Below are 19,809 nucleotides of genomic sequence, written 5' to 3'. Positions count from 1 at the left end.
CACTATGTACTGTGTGTAATCCACTAGCTTTCCTACAACAGCAGACCATTGTGGGAGGGATTGATAGGAACAGAGCTGAGATGTGCTGGAAAGCAGGGACAGGTTTGAGTCATGCCTGTAAGTGTAGGATAGCAGAGTATCAATGACATCTCAATACCATAGATCTATGACACGCCTGCTGCTGTACTCCCTATTCCCCATACCTCCATCCTTCCATCTGCATCACGTTATATGGAGACATCTATTACATACCTGGTGGAGTGTAGAATTCCTTTTTTTAATCTTTTCTCTGGAAAGGCTTGTAAAATACACTGTCTGTGTGACTGAAATCTCATACAGACCTGTTCCCCATCACTAGTTGCTTGCCTTTTGAAGGTAATGCTCATTAGCAGGTAATTGCCTCTGCACCAGTCAGTGGCTCAGAATTACTAGTTGCAGCCAAAATATCTGAATTGCAGTATCAGTAGCCAATGACATGCCACCATAGTGCAATATATAAGGCCTTCATTTAGGTCTTGGCCCTTTTCTTACTGTTTGAGATGGACATTACTGAGGTGTGGAGACTACAGCATCACAGAGGGTAAGTACAACTACTGTCCACTGTAGAGATTTGTGAAGTATGTGCACAGTTTTGCCTCATATGTTTGGTCAGTGTACCATAACACTGCACTCATCTGACAGTTCACTGACAAACATTGTGAGCTGATGTCAGTAAGGGAAGAGAGAAGTGAGTGTCACACATCATACCCACCAGAATAAGCAAGCTAATGCAGTAGCTATTATTCCTACTATCTTTGTAGGGGCAAACTGTTGAACATGCCCTATCTCTGGGCTTTTGCCCCCCAGTAAGTATGGCTGTGTCTGGATCCCTTACTCTAGGGGGTTGGGAGTTATGGTAGGTCTGTAGCAGCTACCTTTACATACAGCTGTGTATGCTACAGGCTGCAGCTGCTGCTGCAACCTACAACACATAGGGGGTTTGTGAACACTTTGTTAGACAGCACACTGTAGGTGTAACTGTGGCAGCTGTGTCAGGGCTGTCATTATGGCAGAAGCAGGGTAAGGGTATTCTATACAGTCCAATTGGGGCATGTGCATAAGATACGTCTGTTATGCAACAGTGTGAATAACAGAGTGGTAGACAGCATATAGTTAGGTGATATGGATATTTGCATTGTGTCTTTGCCTGCAGGCCTTTATCTTGCAAAACTGGGTAGCAGTTAATTAACAGTAAACTGTGGGGATTAAGACTGCAAGACACAATCATTACTTGCTGTCTGCACAATAATGTAAGTGAAGTGTGGCACAACACTGGAATCGAACCCAGGACTGTGTGTGGCAAAACGAACTACATGCAAGGCATTTAACAGACTAAGCTACTAAAACACTGCAAAAACATGTGTATTTGCAAGATTTACATGCACATATACAGGCTGCAAGAGACATTTCTACATCCATGAGCATGTGCGTGGCTTTATATGGTTGTATTTCTGCACCAGGGTCCTGGTTGTACATGTACTTTGCCATTGCTGCCTTAGCAGGTGTCTTTCCACAAGTTGCTGATAAAAGGGCACATATACCTTTTATGACAGGCATCATATACATCCATTACTATGTCTTTGGCTGCCCACTGGTGTATTATTGCACTAGGGTCCAAGGTACAATCCTATTGTTCCTATTCCTTTTATATATCATTTACATGCTTAGTGACAGTAGGTAGCAGTCAGTATGTAGTGCTGGAAACACCTGTGTAACTTAAAACCTATGTAGCAGGGTGGGTTAATGCACTGTGCTACAGCTGAGATGAGTCCAGTTTTGAAACTTGGGAGAGGTGTTTATTCTCTACATGTGAGTAGCAATGAAATAGACACATGTTAGCATTAAAGCTGAGCTAAGCAAAGCGGCGTGCTTTGCGTAAACCCGCACTAAAAATACATAAAGAAAAAGGGAGTGATAGGACAGTGGTGAAATGGGGGCAAGCAGGGGGAAAAACATAGTGAACAGCAGGTAGGGATGTGCACAGAGGGTTTTGGAAAGAACCATAGCTATCCATTTCTTGTTCAGCAACAGCTGTGCATTTTGACAGATTTTGTAAATTAATTTGGACTCTCAAACCCCAGAGATACAGGTGAGGACAACATAAATGTGTTGTCAACCCAATTAGACCACATTAGTTGTGTCCAGTGGACATGTGTGTGAAATGGAGAGCTTTAGAGCTTTGTATGGGGCGATGTGGATATATATATATATATATATATATATATATATATATATATATATATATATATATATATATATATTTTTTTGTGGGACAGGTGCCCATTTTCTTTTTTTTTTTTTTAAGGAGAGAGAGTGGAATGTTGGGGAAGGGACATAGGTACATGTGAGGAGGTCAGATGGGTAGGAGAGGATGCAATAGCAGACAGACAAGACAGCAGAGAGGGGCGGTGTGTGACACATGAGATGGATAAACACCTTGGATGGGGAGGGTGTTGTAGAATCAGAGATGCATGTGCCTCCAGATGGCAGCAACATGACTGAGGTCCCCACCCATGGGCAGTCAACATTGGTCCTTCACTGCCCCAAAAGTGGCTGTGCTGGAGGCTGGGTGCCAGGACCAGCCTCCCACACTAGGTTGGCCAGTGTGCCCTCAATCTGGCACAGGTGACATTCATAGCTCCAATGAATGATCCTTTGCACCATGGCCAGTAGTTGCTGTTGGGTGACTACCAGCCCTCCGCCACTGCTCCCAAGGGGAGGCTGGCTGGGTCCTGTCCCCTGATGTGGTTTCAGCTGATGCTGTAGGTGGTGCAGGGACAACAGAGGGGGCACCACCGGCCTGGGTCCCAGACATGCCAGGACACGGTGCCACAGCCAATTGAGGAAGGGTAGGTGGATCATCGGGAACCAGCCTACCCTGATGTGCTATGGTGATGGAGGTATACCAATAAATATAGGTTAGTTATAAACAAAACAAATTGTTAGTAATAACAGCATGCCAGAATAGTGGAAATAACCCAAGTATCTAACAATGCATATTATGTGAAACACAACAATAAATAACAGAACTGTCAGTATAACAGCATGCCAGTAAAAGTTATGGTATAAGGCCAACAAAATAGGTGATTCAACAAGATATGTTAATATGCAACCATTATAATACATAACATTAATAAATACATGCCCCAAAATACAGTTTAATGTAACAACATATGTTAATAGTGAATCATAACCAATGGATAACAATAATAAATAAATGAAGATAAGGGGTGGGAAAAGAGAGAAACACAGGGCATTAGTATTATTATTGGCTATATACTTGACAACAGTACTACTACTATCTACTCTACAGGTCTGTCCTTTCATTATATGTACAAGTCCCCTATTGCTGTTGTAGCATGTACATGCTTCTCTAGTTATCTGCATGAGACAATATGGGCCAAACAGTAATAACTGTGGGTACACAACTACACAGAACATGTGCACATCAGGTGGACCTCTATACCTACCAAGGTGTACTGTGGGCTGATGTACTGATACTCTGCTGTTTAGGTAATCATGTTGATGATAAACCTATGACAGAGGGATTACACACTACTAAGTACATTACGTGACAGCGTGGTACTTGAGAGACATGTATGTGTACAGTACAGAAACTAAACAACTATCATGCTTTACTCGGCAAGCATGGGGATAGATCCCAACAGCAGTGACTGCAGGAGACATCTGCATGGCATGTATGAATTGGCTGCAGAAACATTCTTACAGACACCCCAGGCATACAGCCATATCAAGCAAGAATACACATGTTACTTATTTCACTTTTTTATTTTAATACTATTTATTTCCTTTATTTTATGCTGTATTTTCACATTCTTGCTAATGATTCAAACAGTCTGTGACACCTAAACACACAATTATTTACTGATAATATGGGCTACCTCAGTCATTTACCTGTAGTTCCTGTGGAAAGAGAATTATGTAGTGAAACCTAGCACTGGATTCGAACCTTGGTCTGTGTGTGCCAAAATGTACTTTATACAGTGAATTTAATAAACTGAGCTTTCTAAGTCACTGCTGAACACTGATTGATTACTATTTGCCTAGAACTTACCTGGAAACAAAATATGACCTGGCAGTACTACTACTACAGTTTTATACTAGCCTGCAGTGACAGTAGAACACACATGCATAAAGTATAGGCATTACAGAGATAGTAGGTAACCTGTACATTACCATATAGGCTGCAGGTGTACACAATATAGTGTTAGTGGGTTTAAATATCTGTGGAGTCAACAAACAATATCAGATCATGACATGGGCTACCTCACCCATATACCTTGCTTACCTGCTGTTTGTGGATGACAGAGCATTTTGTGAACAATAGTGGCCTAGAATCAGCCTTGACTGGTAATATATATATTAAACAATTAATTTTGCAGCCATTATATTTGTAGTCTACAGCTATTACACTGTTATGCTTGACTACAGCACCTTAATCGACAGCCTGAATACATATAGCTCAACTGCAATGGTTAAAATAAGACATTTCTGCTGTTCACAATTTACCTTGGTGGTATTGGTATTGGTCGATGTGTTCTTGCAGAACAGTTGTCATAATTAATTTCTTGCAAAACAGTTCTACTTCCACACTTATTGCATAACAGACTTTATTGGATATACCTTCATGTAGTTCCTGAAATAATTTTGAGTTTTTATTGCACAACAGTTGTGATTATGCAGGTGTTGCAATGCAGCTCTAATTCCACACTTATTGCACTAGAAACTTTATTGTAAATACTTTCTTACAGTTAATGCTTTACTCTTCCCTGCTTATTGCACTACATTTGGCAGTATTCACTTATTGCAGTGCAGATCTAAGTCCACATTCATTGTAATACAATCTTCACTGTATATACCTAATTGCAGTTAATGCTTTACTCTTCCTTGCTTATTTGACTATAGTTAGCATAATACATCTGTACTCATCACACTCATGGTGCAATTTGGCCAAGTGCCCAGCATATGCCTCGAGGTTGCGAGCCCTCTCCTCTGCAGCTGTTGGGAGAGAAGAACCCCATTATGCATACCAGTTTAGCAGACAATCAGATTAGATATTGGTGGTACAGAGGTAAAACTACTTACATACATGTGAGACATCCCCTACCCAAAATTCTTGGACTCAGGTGTCCAAGAGATCCCCCTTATGTCTCTTCAGGTCATCATGGTGGTGATGACACTGCTCATCTGTATGGGGGATACCAGTTGCACTGGTAAAGTCCCTTGCCAGCCAGTCTCTGGCCTCTGCTTTGCACTCTGAGCCCTGGTAACTTCCCTGCAGAAGCTGGCCTTCATGGATTTTTACAAGGAGTCTGACCATGACCCTGGACTCCAGGATGCCTCAATTCTGTGCCCAAAAGCGTGAACTCTCACCAACGCCTGCCATAGCATCCTTCAGAGACAGAACTCCTAATGGATTATGCTGTATTCCTGCCTATTGGGATTAATATAGACTGTTTTCCCACCCTTATATGCCATTGGGCAACATTTAAAAATGCAGTGCATTGCTTAGCAGCACACAAACCAGCTCAGCTGAGCAGTGCGAAAATCCGAAGACCCATATGCTTATCAGTGCTTTGTGGTGTGTAAACTAGTCAAGCAGAACCGAGCAGTGCATAAACATTTTCAGACGTTATTGTGTTTATGTAGTGCTTAGCAGGTCTTAGCAGAGCTTAATGGACCTTAGTAGGCCAGAATTTTAAAATAATTGGCATAATTTGTACTTCAAAAATAAATGCTTATTTTTCCTTCCATGTATTCAGACCTTGCATATACTACTCATGAGGCTGTAACTCTACCCATTTAGCTATGTGGATATAGGAAATTCTGCTATACCTTTACACATACCTCTGAGCTACCTATAAGCACTGCTGAGCAGCACACCATGCTGCATAAACCTGCTCAGCTATGCCTAAACATGACACTTAAGCAAGTCATTAAATGCATCTGGTTTCTTCTATTTTTAGATGTCTGTCAGGTGTCCTGGTCACACTTAGCATTGCTGTGCTATGCACTGCACAAACATGCTTTTTAAATTAAAAAAAAGAAATTGATATACTACAATTGGACAGTGTGGGGAGTGTCTTACCCATGTGCAGACACAGTTGAGACTACATTTCCTACACCGATCCAATAACCATGTTCTTCGTCTCTCCCTTAGCAATGCACCATGATTAAGATGCATGGCAAGTTGCTGAGGGAGAACTGTGTACACAGATATGATACCATTCTGTGTAGGCTCTACACTATGCTTACACAGATTTTATTAATCCTGGGGTCTTTTTTGCCAGGAAAGTCTCACTGGACATTGAGCCCGTCTTCAGCTGAGAAAAGCTCCAGAGTTATAATAATACATAAACAGAGTCATAAAAATAGAAACATAAAATAATGCATAAAACGGAATCATGAAACAAGTCTGTATATCTGTGGCATTCATTCATTATAACTTTACACTAGTCACATATTTACCTATTTGGATAAATAGAGGAATATAGGAGAACAGCAGAATATAAAGGTTAAATTAGTTTCTAAAGAATGCTACTTGTGTTTTAAGAGTGATTATTAGGAAAAGTATTTAAAGTGAGTACAGTTAATTCCAGTAAATATACATATGTTGAGCAAGGAATATGGTACTGGTTAAAATTATTTACAGAATATTTTTATTATGTACAATTTATTTACATACATGAGAAAATCTTGGTTAGTCCAACTGGTTTATCTATTGCCAGGATAGATGACAAAGTCAGAGAGGGAATGTAAGGGGAGAAGGATGTTGGGATAATCCTGGTATGTTACAAGAGCACAGTTTGTTAGGTGGATTGTCAGTTGTGTTTTGAATGAGGGAAAGTTGTCACTGTATGGTAGACTGATGAATCAGACTTATGTATCAGCATTCTTGTATGTTTTATTGGTCCCTGCATAGTGAATGAATTTAAAGACGAGTGGTTAGCATTTTAAAATCCTTCATTCTTAGTAAATAATAATGAAGTTATTTCAGAGAGAGTAGCGGAGTACACTGTATCAAGAGATGGGAAGACCAGATGGTTAAATTGTTCTTGTTTGCCATCAACTTTTGTACACTTCTATGCTACAGATATACTACTTCAAATTGCCTTGCTTGTATATATTGCTGCTGTGGTTTCTGCCTCAAGTATTTAGTATACTTCCTGATAGAATACAAACAAGCAAGAATAAAAAACATTCTTCAGACAGGACATAATCTCAGTTCTGCTGTAACATCATTACAGCAAAACTGCTTGTTGTATCAGTGAGGATGCTGGTAAATGGATATGGATTTTCCTGAAGCAAGCCAGTCTGCTTATAGTATGGAATTTGATAATCCACACACAATTATATTTTCAGCTACTATGGCATTGAACAAATGTAGACTCTTAGTAGTGTCATTAACGAAACAAAACATAGCACTTTCTAATTGTATAATAAGTCCTTGCTGCTGTCATGTTGAAATATATTCAGAGTTCTTTAGGAAGTGACAGAAAAAAATAGACACAAATGTACATTTCATTAATTTCTACTGTTTTATAGTACCTTGCTCTTCAGCAAATTTCATAAGCAAAGCCATTGGATCAGCTCCTGGTGAGAGAACAAAAATAAGTGGAGTGGAGTGGCTGGAGTCCTTGTAAATGTGTTGGAGGTCAAACGTTGGAGGTTCAATGTAGACTGCACCCAAGTTTTCAATAATAAACTTCTGAAGAGCTGGGAGAATCTAAACACAGAGTAAAAGAAAACATCTATATCACTTTGAAGTAAGATTGTTGAGTAAAGGGGAATGCTTATATTGTATATACACTCCCATTTGGTGATATATTTGTAGGTGAAGTGATTCTTTTGGGTTGGTCTTCATAAGTTAACTAATCAAAAAAAGGTGGTTTGCTAATTAAAATTCAACTCCACAGGTATAGCCAGAATTGTTGGAATTGTAAACCAAAGCACACTTGCTTTCAAAATGTAGTCTCATTCCCACATTTAATGCTATATGTTGAAGAGTATACTGTTTCAATACTGAAACAGCCATTAATGCATTCATAAACCAAAGACACCATTTAGCAAGATCTATAACTTATTAAAAGTGTGGTAAACAAGCCAGACATTTTAATTTAAATCCTGTCAAAACATACACTTTAATAAAGTTGCATAAACATCCAGGGAAACATATTTATACTTTATTGTCCACACCTATCATCAAAAAAGGAACATATAATTACATGTAATCAGATGCATAAGGCACAACAAATGCCACTATGCCACTGTCTCTTTTGACATAATTCATACATTATACTGACATTCATGACATAAACATATTCCTCATTTAGAAAATAAGTTATAATTCACTCCATTGGAAACCAATTAGAATGCAACTTCATATGTTTTCATTATTAAATTAATATAAAGCCTACAGTCAGTAACTAAGTATAAGAGGTTTTTATCTCAAGATACCATTTGACAGTTCTTAGTAAAACTCTCAAAGAATTATACTAAAACCATCATGCTAGAACCATCATTACAGATTTATATCTGGCTCAACAGTCATTTTGATTGGGACACATTGCATGGTCTATACAAGACATCATTCCAGGAATACTATTTTTATTTTATTTATTACTAAATGTCAATTTTATCTAAAGAAATTTGGTACTTAACATATTATCGCAACCACGTAAGTACCGATTGAAACTACAAGGCATACCATTAGTTGAATTAATTGTCAGAATTCCGCAAATGTTAAGCACCCCATAGGAAAGTTATGGTCGTGTCCCACATTAGACAATAAAATCTGCATGCTGTAAACAGCAACTGACACCAGCAGAATTAAAAAAAAATGGTTTATAATTGTTAAGTCTGGTAAGGTCTCCTTAAGCTGCTATAAAACATGTACAAACTTGTTGTGACAGTAACAGGAGTTGCTTTTGCATGTGTTTCCTGAAAGATACGAACTCTGACATTGTAAAATGTTATTTACTGACTTCACTGCAAAGCACTTTATCAGAAACCCTCCACTGTTTACTGCCCTGCTGACACTGTCCGTTAACTGTTTATGCCTTTAAAAGCTGACAAAAATGTTGATATTTTCCTGTAAGTACAACTACATGGAGCAAATAAAGCCCCACGCAGTACACAAAATTATGATCGTCTCATCGATCAAACCCTGAAATTATGTGCTGGTGACATGGATGGTAACATTGTCCTCTTCAAATTTGTGGTCTATCCATTTGTCAAGCAGAAAAATAAGGTGAGTATGATCTCGGAACAAATCACTTGTAAAAGAGCCACTTGTCCTGCTCAGAATGTGGTTGCATTAGACGGAATGTGGTTGCGATAATATGTAAGTACCAGAAATTTATATAATATTTAGTTACTTCTGATATAATGCAAACTCATTGCTTACATATTATGGAAATGTATTGCATCTGCCATATTAAAAGGAAGTCCTATTCTAATAACACCTTACAGAAGCCAAAGATAATGGAGTTTAGCACCCATTCTAAAAGGTGTTTAGTACAGACACGTGCATGCTAGTAGTTCACTGCACACTTGCTAGCTGCAACATACTTGAAAAGCAAGTGTTCAAGCTTCCACTAGTCTGATCTTCCATTTTTACATAGCCCTCCCAACACCCAACCCTATAAAATAGTATAACCCCACTAGAACCCTAGATCTAATGTTAAAACTCCTAACCTGTTTCCAACCTCAGTCCTTGCCCACTACACTTAAAAGTCTACTTCCCCTTCCTAACCCTAAAGTCTCATATTGCTCCCTAACTTAAGACCTCAACCCTGCTCCCTAAATCTGTATTCTCTGAGTGATCCCTAGCCCTATAACTCCCTTCTCACTCTCTTAACCTACAACTCCTTTACAACTTCTTAACCCTAAAATCCCCCTCTTGCTCTCACCTCATGGCTATTTCATGTACCTTACTTGAATATGAGTAATGTGTTTGGATAAGGACTGGCAGCTGCGTGCCCACTCTCATATTGAGTGTGAGCCGCAGCATACTCAAGCTATGTGCAAGTCCATGGCTTTGAAACAGTGACCTTCAAGTGCTTGGAAATTGAACGCTTATAGCAGAAATGTCTAAACATCATGCAGGGCAAATGGGATCCCTACCAGTATAAGGCTGGATCTCTGAAATGTTTTTTCCATTTTTCTAGTAAATTTAATGGGTGACATAGTTGGATATTCAATTATAAAATGCAATTATGGTGTGCTTTTTGCTGCAAAAGGAACTGATCATGTCTCTCTGTACAAAAAGGGAAAATGGACAATATTGCTGTTACCCAAATCTAATGAACTTTTTCATGCTTTCATATTCTAATCATATTCAATAGCTATGCTGTAAAGCAATAATAATAAAAAAATGATAATTCTGAAAACCAAAACATGAATTGTATCCTCTATTTCATGAAATGCCACTAAATACTTTACTTAATTTTGCATAGGGAAGGCTCCCCTAGAATTCTTTTTTTAGGGTGCATCTTCTTATGAATATAAATATACTAATAAATTCTCTGCAAATAAAACTTAACCCCTTTCTTTTAGAGTATACCTACTACTGAGTGTAAAGTTAATAAACTGTCTACAAATGAAAGCTGTAATAATTATTTTGATGGTTTCATTTACAGACTAAACCTCCCCAGACTAACTACTTCCTGAATGGGTATAACTCCAAAGTTTAACGTTAATGAGGGAAAGAAATTATGCCTATAGTAGTATATTTCAGCAAATTTCTTACGCACACAGTATCTCTTGACAATCTAGATCTACAGCTATTAAACTGTGGTCAGGTAACCGTACTACCTTCCCACTTTTTAATGGATTACGTCTCCAACATTTTATTGTGATTAGGTGAATGGAATTATGCCTATAGTAATGTATTTCAGCTTGTTAAGTAGAGATACACACTCTCATATGTGTGCATGCAAACACACACACACACACACACACACACACACACACACACACACACACACACACACACACAAACACAAACCCCACCTATGAGTGTTTAAGTGTGATAAAATTACAGTATGGAAGCTGTTTGCTGACACAGACTGTACAAAAAATTCAACAAATTGAAATTGTAACCTACTGCAAAATGAAAATAAATATTTTTCTTTTGCGATTGGTTAACAAAACCCTACCATTAACTTCAGACACATTTTGAATAGTGGTAGTGTTAATGAAAGGGTTTTTCGTAAAGTAAGAAAAATTGCTGGGGTTAAGGGTAGGGGCATGATTAGGGAAAAGGTTAGCACAAACTAATAAGGATGTTTGGGGCTTGGGGATTTTACCCCTATACCTCCTTACTAACGTGGCTAATCCTAACCCTGCACTGTCCCTAACCCCAACTCTATACCATTCCTTAAGAAAAAAAAAACTTTCCATAAGACTACCAGCACACAAGACTCTCTGACACACTTCACATCCACTAGGACACAAACACAACACTGAATATTTCTTCTTCCTTGGCCTAACCTTACTCTAACTCTAATGAGTAAATGCTTACATAGACAGAAATACCCCTGATGCTAAACCATTCATTATAACTGAAAGTTTCAGTAGTAAAACCCAAATCCAAACATACTATAGGCACAAAAGTCAATTGCCCTCATTTTGACACCTCCAGCATTCAACGAGTGCATTCAATATTTTTCCCAAACACTTCATCCTGTTGAGAAACATATATATATATATATGTGCGTGTGTGTGTGTGTGTGTGTGTGTGTGTGTGTGTGTGTGTGTGTGTGTGTGTGTGTGTGTGTGTGTGTGTGTGTGTGTGTGAGTGTGTGTGTGTGTGTGTATCACACATGTACACACTCACACACACATATGTATGACATATATATCTGTATCTAACTATACAGATAGATAGATGTATAGGATTCAATGTAGTCCAAACACAAATACAGATTAAAATAATTCAAAATTTATTGATACAATGGTCAAGTGCTTAATAGCACTTCTTCAGGCATGTAATACAAGCAAGTTTGTTTGTTTGTGTCTTTCGGCTTTTCCTGGTTAGGGGTCGCCACAGCAGAACTCCGGTCCGCTAATGATTGGCAGTTGATTTTTACGTACTGGCTTGCCAGGCCTGACGCACAACCTTCAACAAAGGTACGCCCATTCACACATGTCTCCACGCAGAAGACACTCTAGCTGAGAATCGAACCGGACAACGTCTTACTGTGAGGCGACAACGCTACCGCAGCACCACCACCGCGGCATGTAATACAAGCAAGTATGTTGTTTAAAAGTAATGGTGGTCAGATGACTCCAACTGAAACACAAGGTCTTAAAGTGCCAGAAGAAAAATCTTGTTAGCTGACATCAGTGATGGTAACTTCATGGACTGACAAGTTAATCTGCAGAGCAGCTCTGGCCAAGACAAAATTTAGTAGAAACATTGCTCTTAGGAAAGTGGTGATACATTCGGTTAGTACAGATATGTTATTTCATGTTTTTTTTCTCCTGTAATTTCAAATCATATATAAATATGTGACAGAAGAAGCCAGTCACCACCAAAATGATTCTGCCTGATGCCTCTCCTAGTTTTGAGCATGACAGGTTGGGCGTGACACTATGAAGCAGCATGGATTTAGTTATTTCCTTTGTGGAGGATCTCAGCCTGCAGTTATTTTGACTTCATCTTATTAGATCACTGTACTTTACAGGGAGGTATGCAACTATCTCTTAGAGAATGACAAACATAGGAGAGAATAGTTGTCAGCTGTTAGTGGAGGTAAGGAGTCTCAAGCAGTACATCACCATGACAGGTAGCATGCCACTGTCCTAGTTCAGACTTGCTCAACACCTTCCATTCTCAAAATCCTAAGCTCTTTGTACTTAGATCATATGCTGCTGGGTTTTGAACATGTATTTAAACATTGTATAATTTACTTTGCTTGATTCATCTCAGTTACTTCTTTGTTATATTTTTGTACTGTTTCAATCTGTTTGAGTAAAAGTCATGGCTCTGTAGCATCCTTGAAAACTTTGCCACCTATGGGGCTACTGCAAAGCAAGAAATTATACTCCAAGAGACAATTTGGTATGTCACTGTAGGAGAAAAAAAACATGAAATGTCAAAGCCATGGCTCAAGCTCAATGCCAAAATGTGCATTGTCATCCACTTTGGCTAAAACTCTGTACCCATGAAATACCACATAGGCAGTAGTCTACTTAACACTGAAAGTGTGATAAGAGACCTTGGGACACAGGTGGGCAGTAGTATCTCCTTTGATAATCACATCACCACAGTGGTCAGGAAATCCTTCTACGTGGCACACCTCATCGCAAAAGGTTTCTCATCCAGAAAAAAAGAGGTCATTGTTCCCCTCTACTCATCACTCATTAGACCCATTATAGAGTACAACGCCCCTTTTGGTATGTACCTCACAAGACATCTACAACAACTTGAAAGGCCACAGAAATACTTCACAAAGAGGATTACTGGCCTCAAACAGATGCCCTACACACAGTCTCAAAAAACTCCAGCTTTACTCCGTCGCATATCACCTACTCAGAGGCGATCTCTGCCTAACATACAAAGCTATGTCAAACCCAGAGCTGTTGGACATGCTCTACTTAAAGAAATCCCAATCCCTCTGAGCTACATGCTCTAGGGACCTAAACTTTGTCACCACAATAAACAGAAAATGCTGGAGGGATAGATTCCTGTTCCAGAGACTTCCCATACTCTGGAACAGGCTACCTATCTATGTCAAACAAAGCTCCTCATTAGCACTCTTCAAGAAAAATCTTGATGATTGGATGGGAAATAGGAATTTCACCCTGGGGATCACTTCTGTGGCTCTGCTTGACAGGGGCACAGGAAAATAATTTTCTTGGCTGGCGAAAGCCAGGGTACCTTTTTGGTTAGGCTTATATAGGCCCTAGGGCCAATAGCCTAATACCTACCTATGAACCTATACATATATATCAAACTAAAATAAATCAAAGTAAAAACACTGAAAAAAAGCATCAAGACATCAAGACAGTAATGGTTCAATAGTTTGAAATACAATATATAGATATATATATATATATATATATATATATATATATATATATATATACATACAGGTATACATATATATATATATATATATATATATATATATATATATATATATATATATATATATATATATGCCTCTTAACATCTGGGGTAAGTTCTATCCCATAGAAAGTTAAGCAGTGCGGACATTGAGCAGACACCCTATAATTTGTATTGAGCTTCGCTTAACATCAAGCTGAAAATTCCTTTGCTGTACCAGACTTTCTTCATTCTCTGAGGTGTAACATACAATAGTACTGTGCAATGGCAGAGGTGTATTTTTAAGGTATAAAGCCCATTGTATAAGTAAAATTAAAGTTATAATCAGTTATGGAAAGGGACACTGATTTATGGTTCTCAAAACAATGAAATTCCATTTTCATGAGATAAAACCTAGGAATTATGCTTATGATTAAGTGCAGTTTCTTGTTGTTGTAATCTGACTATAATTTTCTTCATCTATATATATGCAAACTTAATGCAGACTCTATGCACAGAACACAATAAAGCAAGCATACAGTGTTATAAGTAGTAAACACGAGAAGAAGTACATATTGTGGTGAACAAGTGCTGAGGCCTAAAATGCCAAATTCCATGAGATCCCATGTTTTTCCAATACTCAGACATTCCAAGTTTGGAATTTCCCAGAAAAAATGACAAATCAGTGCCCCTGGTTATAGGGTCAAGGCTATATTCTGGCTAAAGTAGATGTGGCTAGACTGAGATAAGAATATAATGAAAATCACTACCAGAGCATATTAATATGATAGAGGGGGAATGCTGGCTTTGTAGTGCAGAAGGATGAAGCCATGATTGTGAGCCATATGCCTTGTGATCACTTGGAGAGCAGTGTGCTGGGGCCATCAGCAATGGAGACTGTAATGAACAGTTAATGACAGAATTCATAGAATGGGACTGCCTGCCTGCATGACTGGTCCCATCAGATGCATTTTGTAGCACTTGGGTTGAGTTGTTTGCATCCAAGTTGTACAAATAGAAATTGTATTTGTCAGGCACTTGGGACTGTGTGCATGGTTTAAGGGTTGGGGCAAAGCACTGTGGGAGTGAGCAGATGTCAGACTCTTGTGGAGAGCACCATGTAGGCCAAGAGGAAATAGCATCAATAAGTATCTGTAAGTAGTACTAGTAGTATAGAGGTGAGCATGTCTGCTTTCCAAACAGTTGACCCAGGTTTGATTCCTGGCCAATGCAGAAGTATGTTTGGTGGCCACGTGTCAAGATCTCTGTCTCACAGTTTCACATTAGAGGTTCACATACAACCTCTGTTTGCATGGAGAATTGCATGTTCTCCCCATGTCTGCATGGATTTTCTCTGGGTACTCCAGTTTCTCATCACTTCCCAAAACATACTGGTTAGTCAGAGACACTAAGTTTCCCATACAGATGTACTGTATTTACTCCTGCCCTTTTTGCCTCATTTATGATTGAAGAGGGTCTATTGCCAGTCCACTTAACAAGTTAATATATGATGAAATTAAAAAGAAAGACAGACTTGTGGTTCAACAGGTAGCAAACTCACCTTTCATGCTGAAAGTTCTGAAGTGTCTGGTTATTGCAGTGTACCAAATGGGGAACCTGTGCTTCTGAGATGTCATCCTTCAGAAAAGACATTAAACCAAGGTTCTATCTGCTTTCATTGCTGGTGGTAGCTGGGGTGGACAGGAATGATTCGATATCATTTATTGAAAAAAAGAGTAGGATGAGATTACAACCTTCCATCTCCATCATGAGAAAGAGCAGCTCTCATAAGATGGAGCACTTACTAAGAGCTGTAAGTAGAAAGTTCATACCATAGTGGTTGTGGTTAAAGACAGTTAATTCCACATCTCTCAACTGTGCTTGATTTTGCTGGAAATGAGTCCTCCCCTTCATAATCCCTCCTAAAACTGGCAATTTTAGGTGAAAAGGTGGTGGATTACATTTAATAAATAATGGCAATAATTAGAGTGATAATCTATTTTTCTTTACAAAATGCATATTTATTCATGTTATCTTATTATGTCAGCTACTAAACCTAATAGTACTAATATTTTAAAAGATGTCTCTGATGATTATTTCTGATTTCTCCTTGATTCTGGAGTAAGAGGCTGAGAGCTATGGTCAATTCATGCTTAAGGAAAAGCTATTTTGAGGAATTTTGATGCATTAATATAATTCAGTATTATTTAACATAGACATTTTCTTAAAAAAATCCAATTTAATGGAGGGATAAAGCCCTATGACCTGGATTTTCCGAGTTCAGTTAAAATTTCAGGCATGATACTGACAGGGAGGGATGGGGTGTCCATTTCCTTGGGGAGAGAGTATTCCCTGCATTCAATTCCTAGTAGCAGCTGGGGTCACAGAGGGGAGCATTGTTCAAAGAGTGGAAGAATGACCTTGGCAGAGCTGCTGATGAGGGAGGAAGATATGCTAGCATGCCCCTAATGGATAAACTCTCCTCAAATGTTACATGTTTTCATGACTAACAGATATGGCACATCTGTGAGCTGTACACAAGGTTTTCTAGGGGTGACATTCCACAAGAACATCTAGTAGGAGATGCAAGTTATGCACTGGAACTTTGGATGATGACACCCATGAGAAACCCAAACAACCCCACCAAGCAAGGATACAACAATGTCCCTACTTAAACTAGGTGTATCACAGAATGTGTATTTGGCTTGCTCAAATCACATTTCCAGTGTCTAGACTCATCTGGAGGTGCCCTGCAGTATGACCCAGCAACCTCTGCTGATATACTCAACATTCTTTTCCATGTTGAACAATATCGTTGTCAAGAAACAGCTTCAATGAGGACAACTAGGAGCAGAACCACAGGTAGACTCAACAGCTTCAGCAGATACAGATAAGGAGTCTGTTGGAGAATCATCAGCTGTAGATGCTGCTGGCAGACATAGGTGTGCACAATAAGCCATGGCTCTGGCTATGAAGCAAAGGATAGCACACAAACTCTGGCTATCTAAATGAAAAAAAATAAGAGCACATAAAAATATTAAAACTGATGCCTGCAAAAATTCACAACTTTTCTTAACCATGTAATGGTTGTGTTCTATTAGCAACAGACAGAGACAACCCCCCAAGGAAAAAATTTGTAGCTGCAGTAGGAACAAGATAAGTCTAGAACCTGTATAGAAAAAAAAAACAATAGTTATATAAGTGATTACTGTAATGTGAATTCTCATAAGTCTCTAAGGTGATATATGTTGCAGGTATACAGTAATGTCAGCAATAGCTTGAGTGATGTTTGCAATATACAGCTATGGATTTTACCCTATACTGTGCATCAAGCATTTCATTTGACCACTGTATATAAACCAGGAGCAGGTCAATGTTAGCATCATTTGCACAAGTATATCATTAAGCAATACTTAAACATCTACTTTGACTGCATTAGGAAGAACAGTAACAGAAATACAGTGAGGCTTAACAATTACAGAAGCAATCATTCACAACTGATTATGAATGATGAGTAAAAATGTTTATTCTGAAATATATTTACATTAAAGGAAGGTTCTGAATAAACAAGAATTAGCTATCTGCTCTGTGCATCAGACATCTATGCAATCCAAAGTCACAAGAAATGGCAGGGCATGTCATCATCATTTGCACAGGGTAGGGGTGACAGGAGGGAAAACATGACACCAAATAAGTGAGTGTGTGCATGCAAAACAGCAACCTATTCCTTAAATATCCAATTTGCAGGGCCAGTAACAAGATATGTATAACAGTTAACAGTACTGCTTAGATAAGTAGTGTGTGCATGTGTGTGAGGTGGTATGGGCAAGTATTTGTTGAATGCATGTGTGACTGCATGAACACAATCAAGCACTGTGCTAGCACTACATCTAGCATGTCAGACAGGTGTGAGCCATGTATGGTAGACTAGTCAGTTCAGAGTTGTCACCCCCGACCAGTAGAACCACCTCTGCCAAGATGTGCACTGCTAGTTCCATGGCCCTGGCTAGAACTTGGGATCCAACCTGAACATGAGTGATGTCTTCTTGATGAACTGTCATTACGACTATTTTCTGGACCATGACCATGTGGTCTACCATGTCTGGGTGTGGACAACACAATCACTGAAGGAGAGTGAAGTAGTGCTACTATGGGAGCAAGATATTGCATGGTCATGTTGGCTAACACAGGATGATGTAGATGCTCTATGGGCACTTGGATGCTGATCATCCCCCAAAAGACACTGCCTGATCCTGCCTGTCATTCATCCAGTCCAAGGTGTCACCCAAATGGTTCAGGCAATCCTGAATATTAGAATGCATAGTGTTTAATACTCACACTATTTCTTCTGAAGCCCATGTGGAAAAGGTGTGTGCTTCTATGACAGCCCTACACATACATCGTGTGGCATCTACTGACACACCAACATCAGGAGGAGGATGGGCAGCAGGCATCCTCTGAGCACCCACGAACCCACCTGTGTGGCACTTCACCCTCACAATGGCTATGGAGAAAATCAACCAGTTCTTTAACTAGAGTAACCACACTACCCTCATTACCTATGTCACCATCAACCTTTCCTGTGTCTGAGGTCTCTGTGTCATGGGTATGCATAGGCATGCTGACTGTGGCCAAAATAGGGCAGAAGATGTTGGAGGAACAACATCAGTGTCAGACTGACCCTCTGTACTCCCAAACTGTGCCTCTTCATTGTTGCCGTTATCATCAGAGGCTGCCGATACTCTGACATCAGGTGGTAGGAGTTCCACAGTGCCACTGGCAGGATCACCTAAGATAACAAGTAAGCAACATAAAAAAAGAGAAACAGAATAAACAATGATCAAACCTATATGCTGTGTAAAATCTATATTAAAATTAAGAAATGATAAAGCATTGAAGACAAATAACTTTCATTTACACATACATCTTCCTTTTGTACTTTAATAAGAATATAGAAGGTGTGCTTACCATGTGCAGGTGGTCATGCAAAAAGAGAACCTGATGTGCCTAGATATAAAAAAGGGAGATGAAATATGGATGGTAAGCATCACAAAGCAAATGACACAAGAAACAGAAAACAATTATCTTTCCAGATGGAAAAAGACACATCTCATATAAAACGTTGCTGTCCAGTTGACATCCCCCTAACTGTAAGTTCTATCCTAACCATTTCTTTGTATGTGTGTGTGTATATATATATATATATATATATATATATGTATATATATATATATGTATATATCTCAACAAAGACAACTACTTAATTATATTGCTTACCTGGAAGTTGAGCAGTCAACACACTTGGATTGTCTTTTGCATCAGCTCCACCATCAATTATTCTGTGTACACTCTGTGCTGAGCTGTTTTGATCTCTGACAGTTGACAGGAACTCATCATTTTTTCAGTCAGTGATGATCCAGTAGCAGGAACCTGGCCGCTGGGATCATATCACTGTCCCTATGTCTTATTTTGGAATACGTATGTCCATGGCCTCTGACTGGATTCACATCGTTGACTTCTTGCTCCCAGATATGGTCACAGGAGGACTTGTCACTGCCTCTCTCTAAGAGGAATGACCCATGGAAATGTAGTGCCTAAGTGATCACATCATTTTGCCTGTCATTGTATAGCAGTTTATGAAGTGCAGGTGTCTTGGACACCATAGTCCTCATAGCCATGTATGTGTATTCTCATAC

The 19,809-nt window shown here is 39.0% G+C and overlaps 1 protein-coding gene across 1 annotated transcript in view; it reads right to left on the bottom strand.

The window, feature by feature from the left end:
* The window catches only part of LOC122815364 (dynein axonemal heavy chain 3-like), a 4,921,723-nt gene that overhangs the window by 941,319 nt on the left and 3,960,595 nt on the right, over positions 1 to 19,809 (bottom strand). The window contains exon 64 of the mRNA XM_044087818.1: positions 7,609 to 7,786. Within this exon, the coding sequence (XP_043943753.1) occupies positions 7,609 to 7,786 (178 nt within the window). The remainder of the gene's footprint in view (positions 1 to 7,608; positions 7,787 to 19,809) is intronic.

Source organism: Protopterus annectens, chromosome 11.part0 (genome assembly GCF_019279795.1).
Source record: "Protopterus annectens isolate FY-2018-M chromosome 11.part0, PAN1.0, whole genome shotgun sequence".
In the NCBI taxonomy this organism is placed as follows: domain Eukaryota; kingdom Metazoa; phylum Chordata; order Ceratodontiformes; family Protopteridae; genus Protopterus; species Protopterus annectens.
Note: the sequence above shows the minus strand (reverse complement) of the source record. Positions and strands in the feature narration are given on the sequence as shown.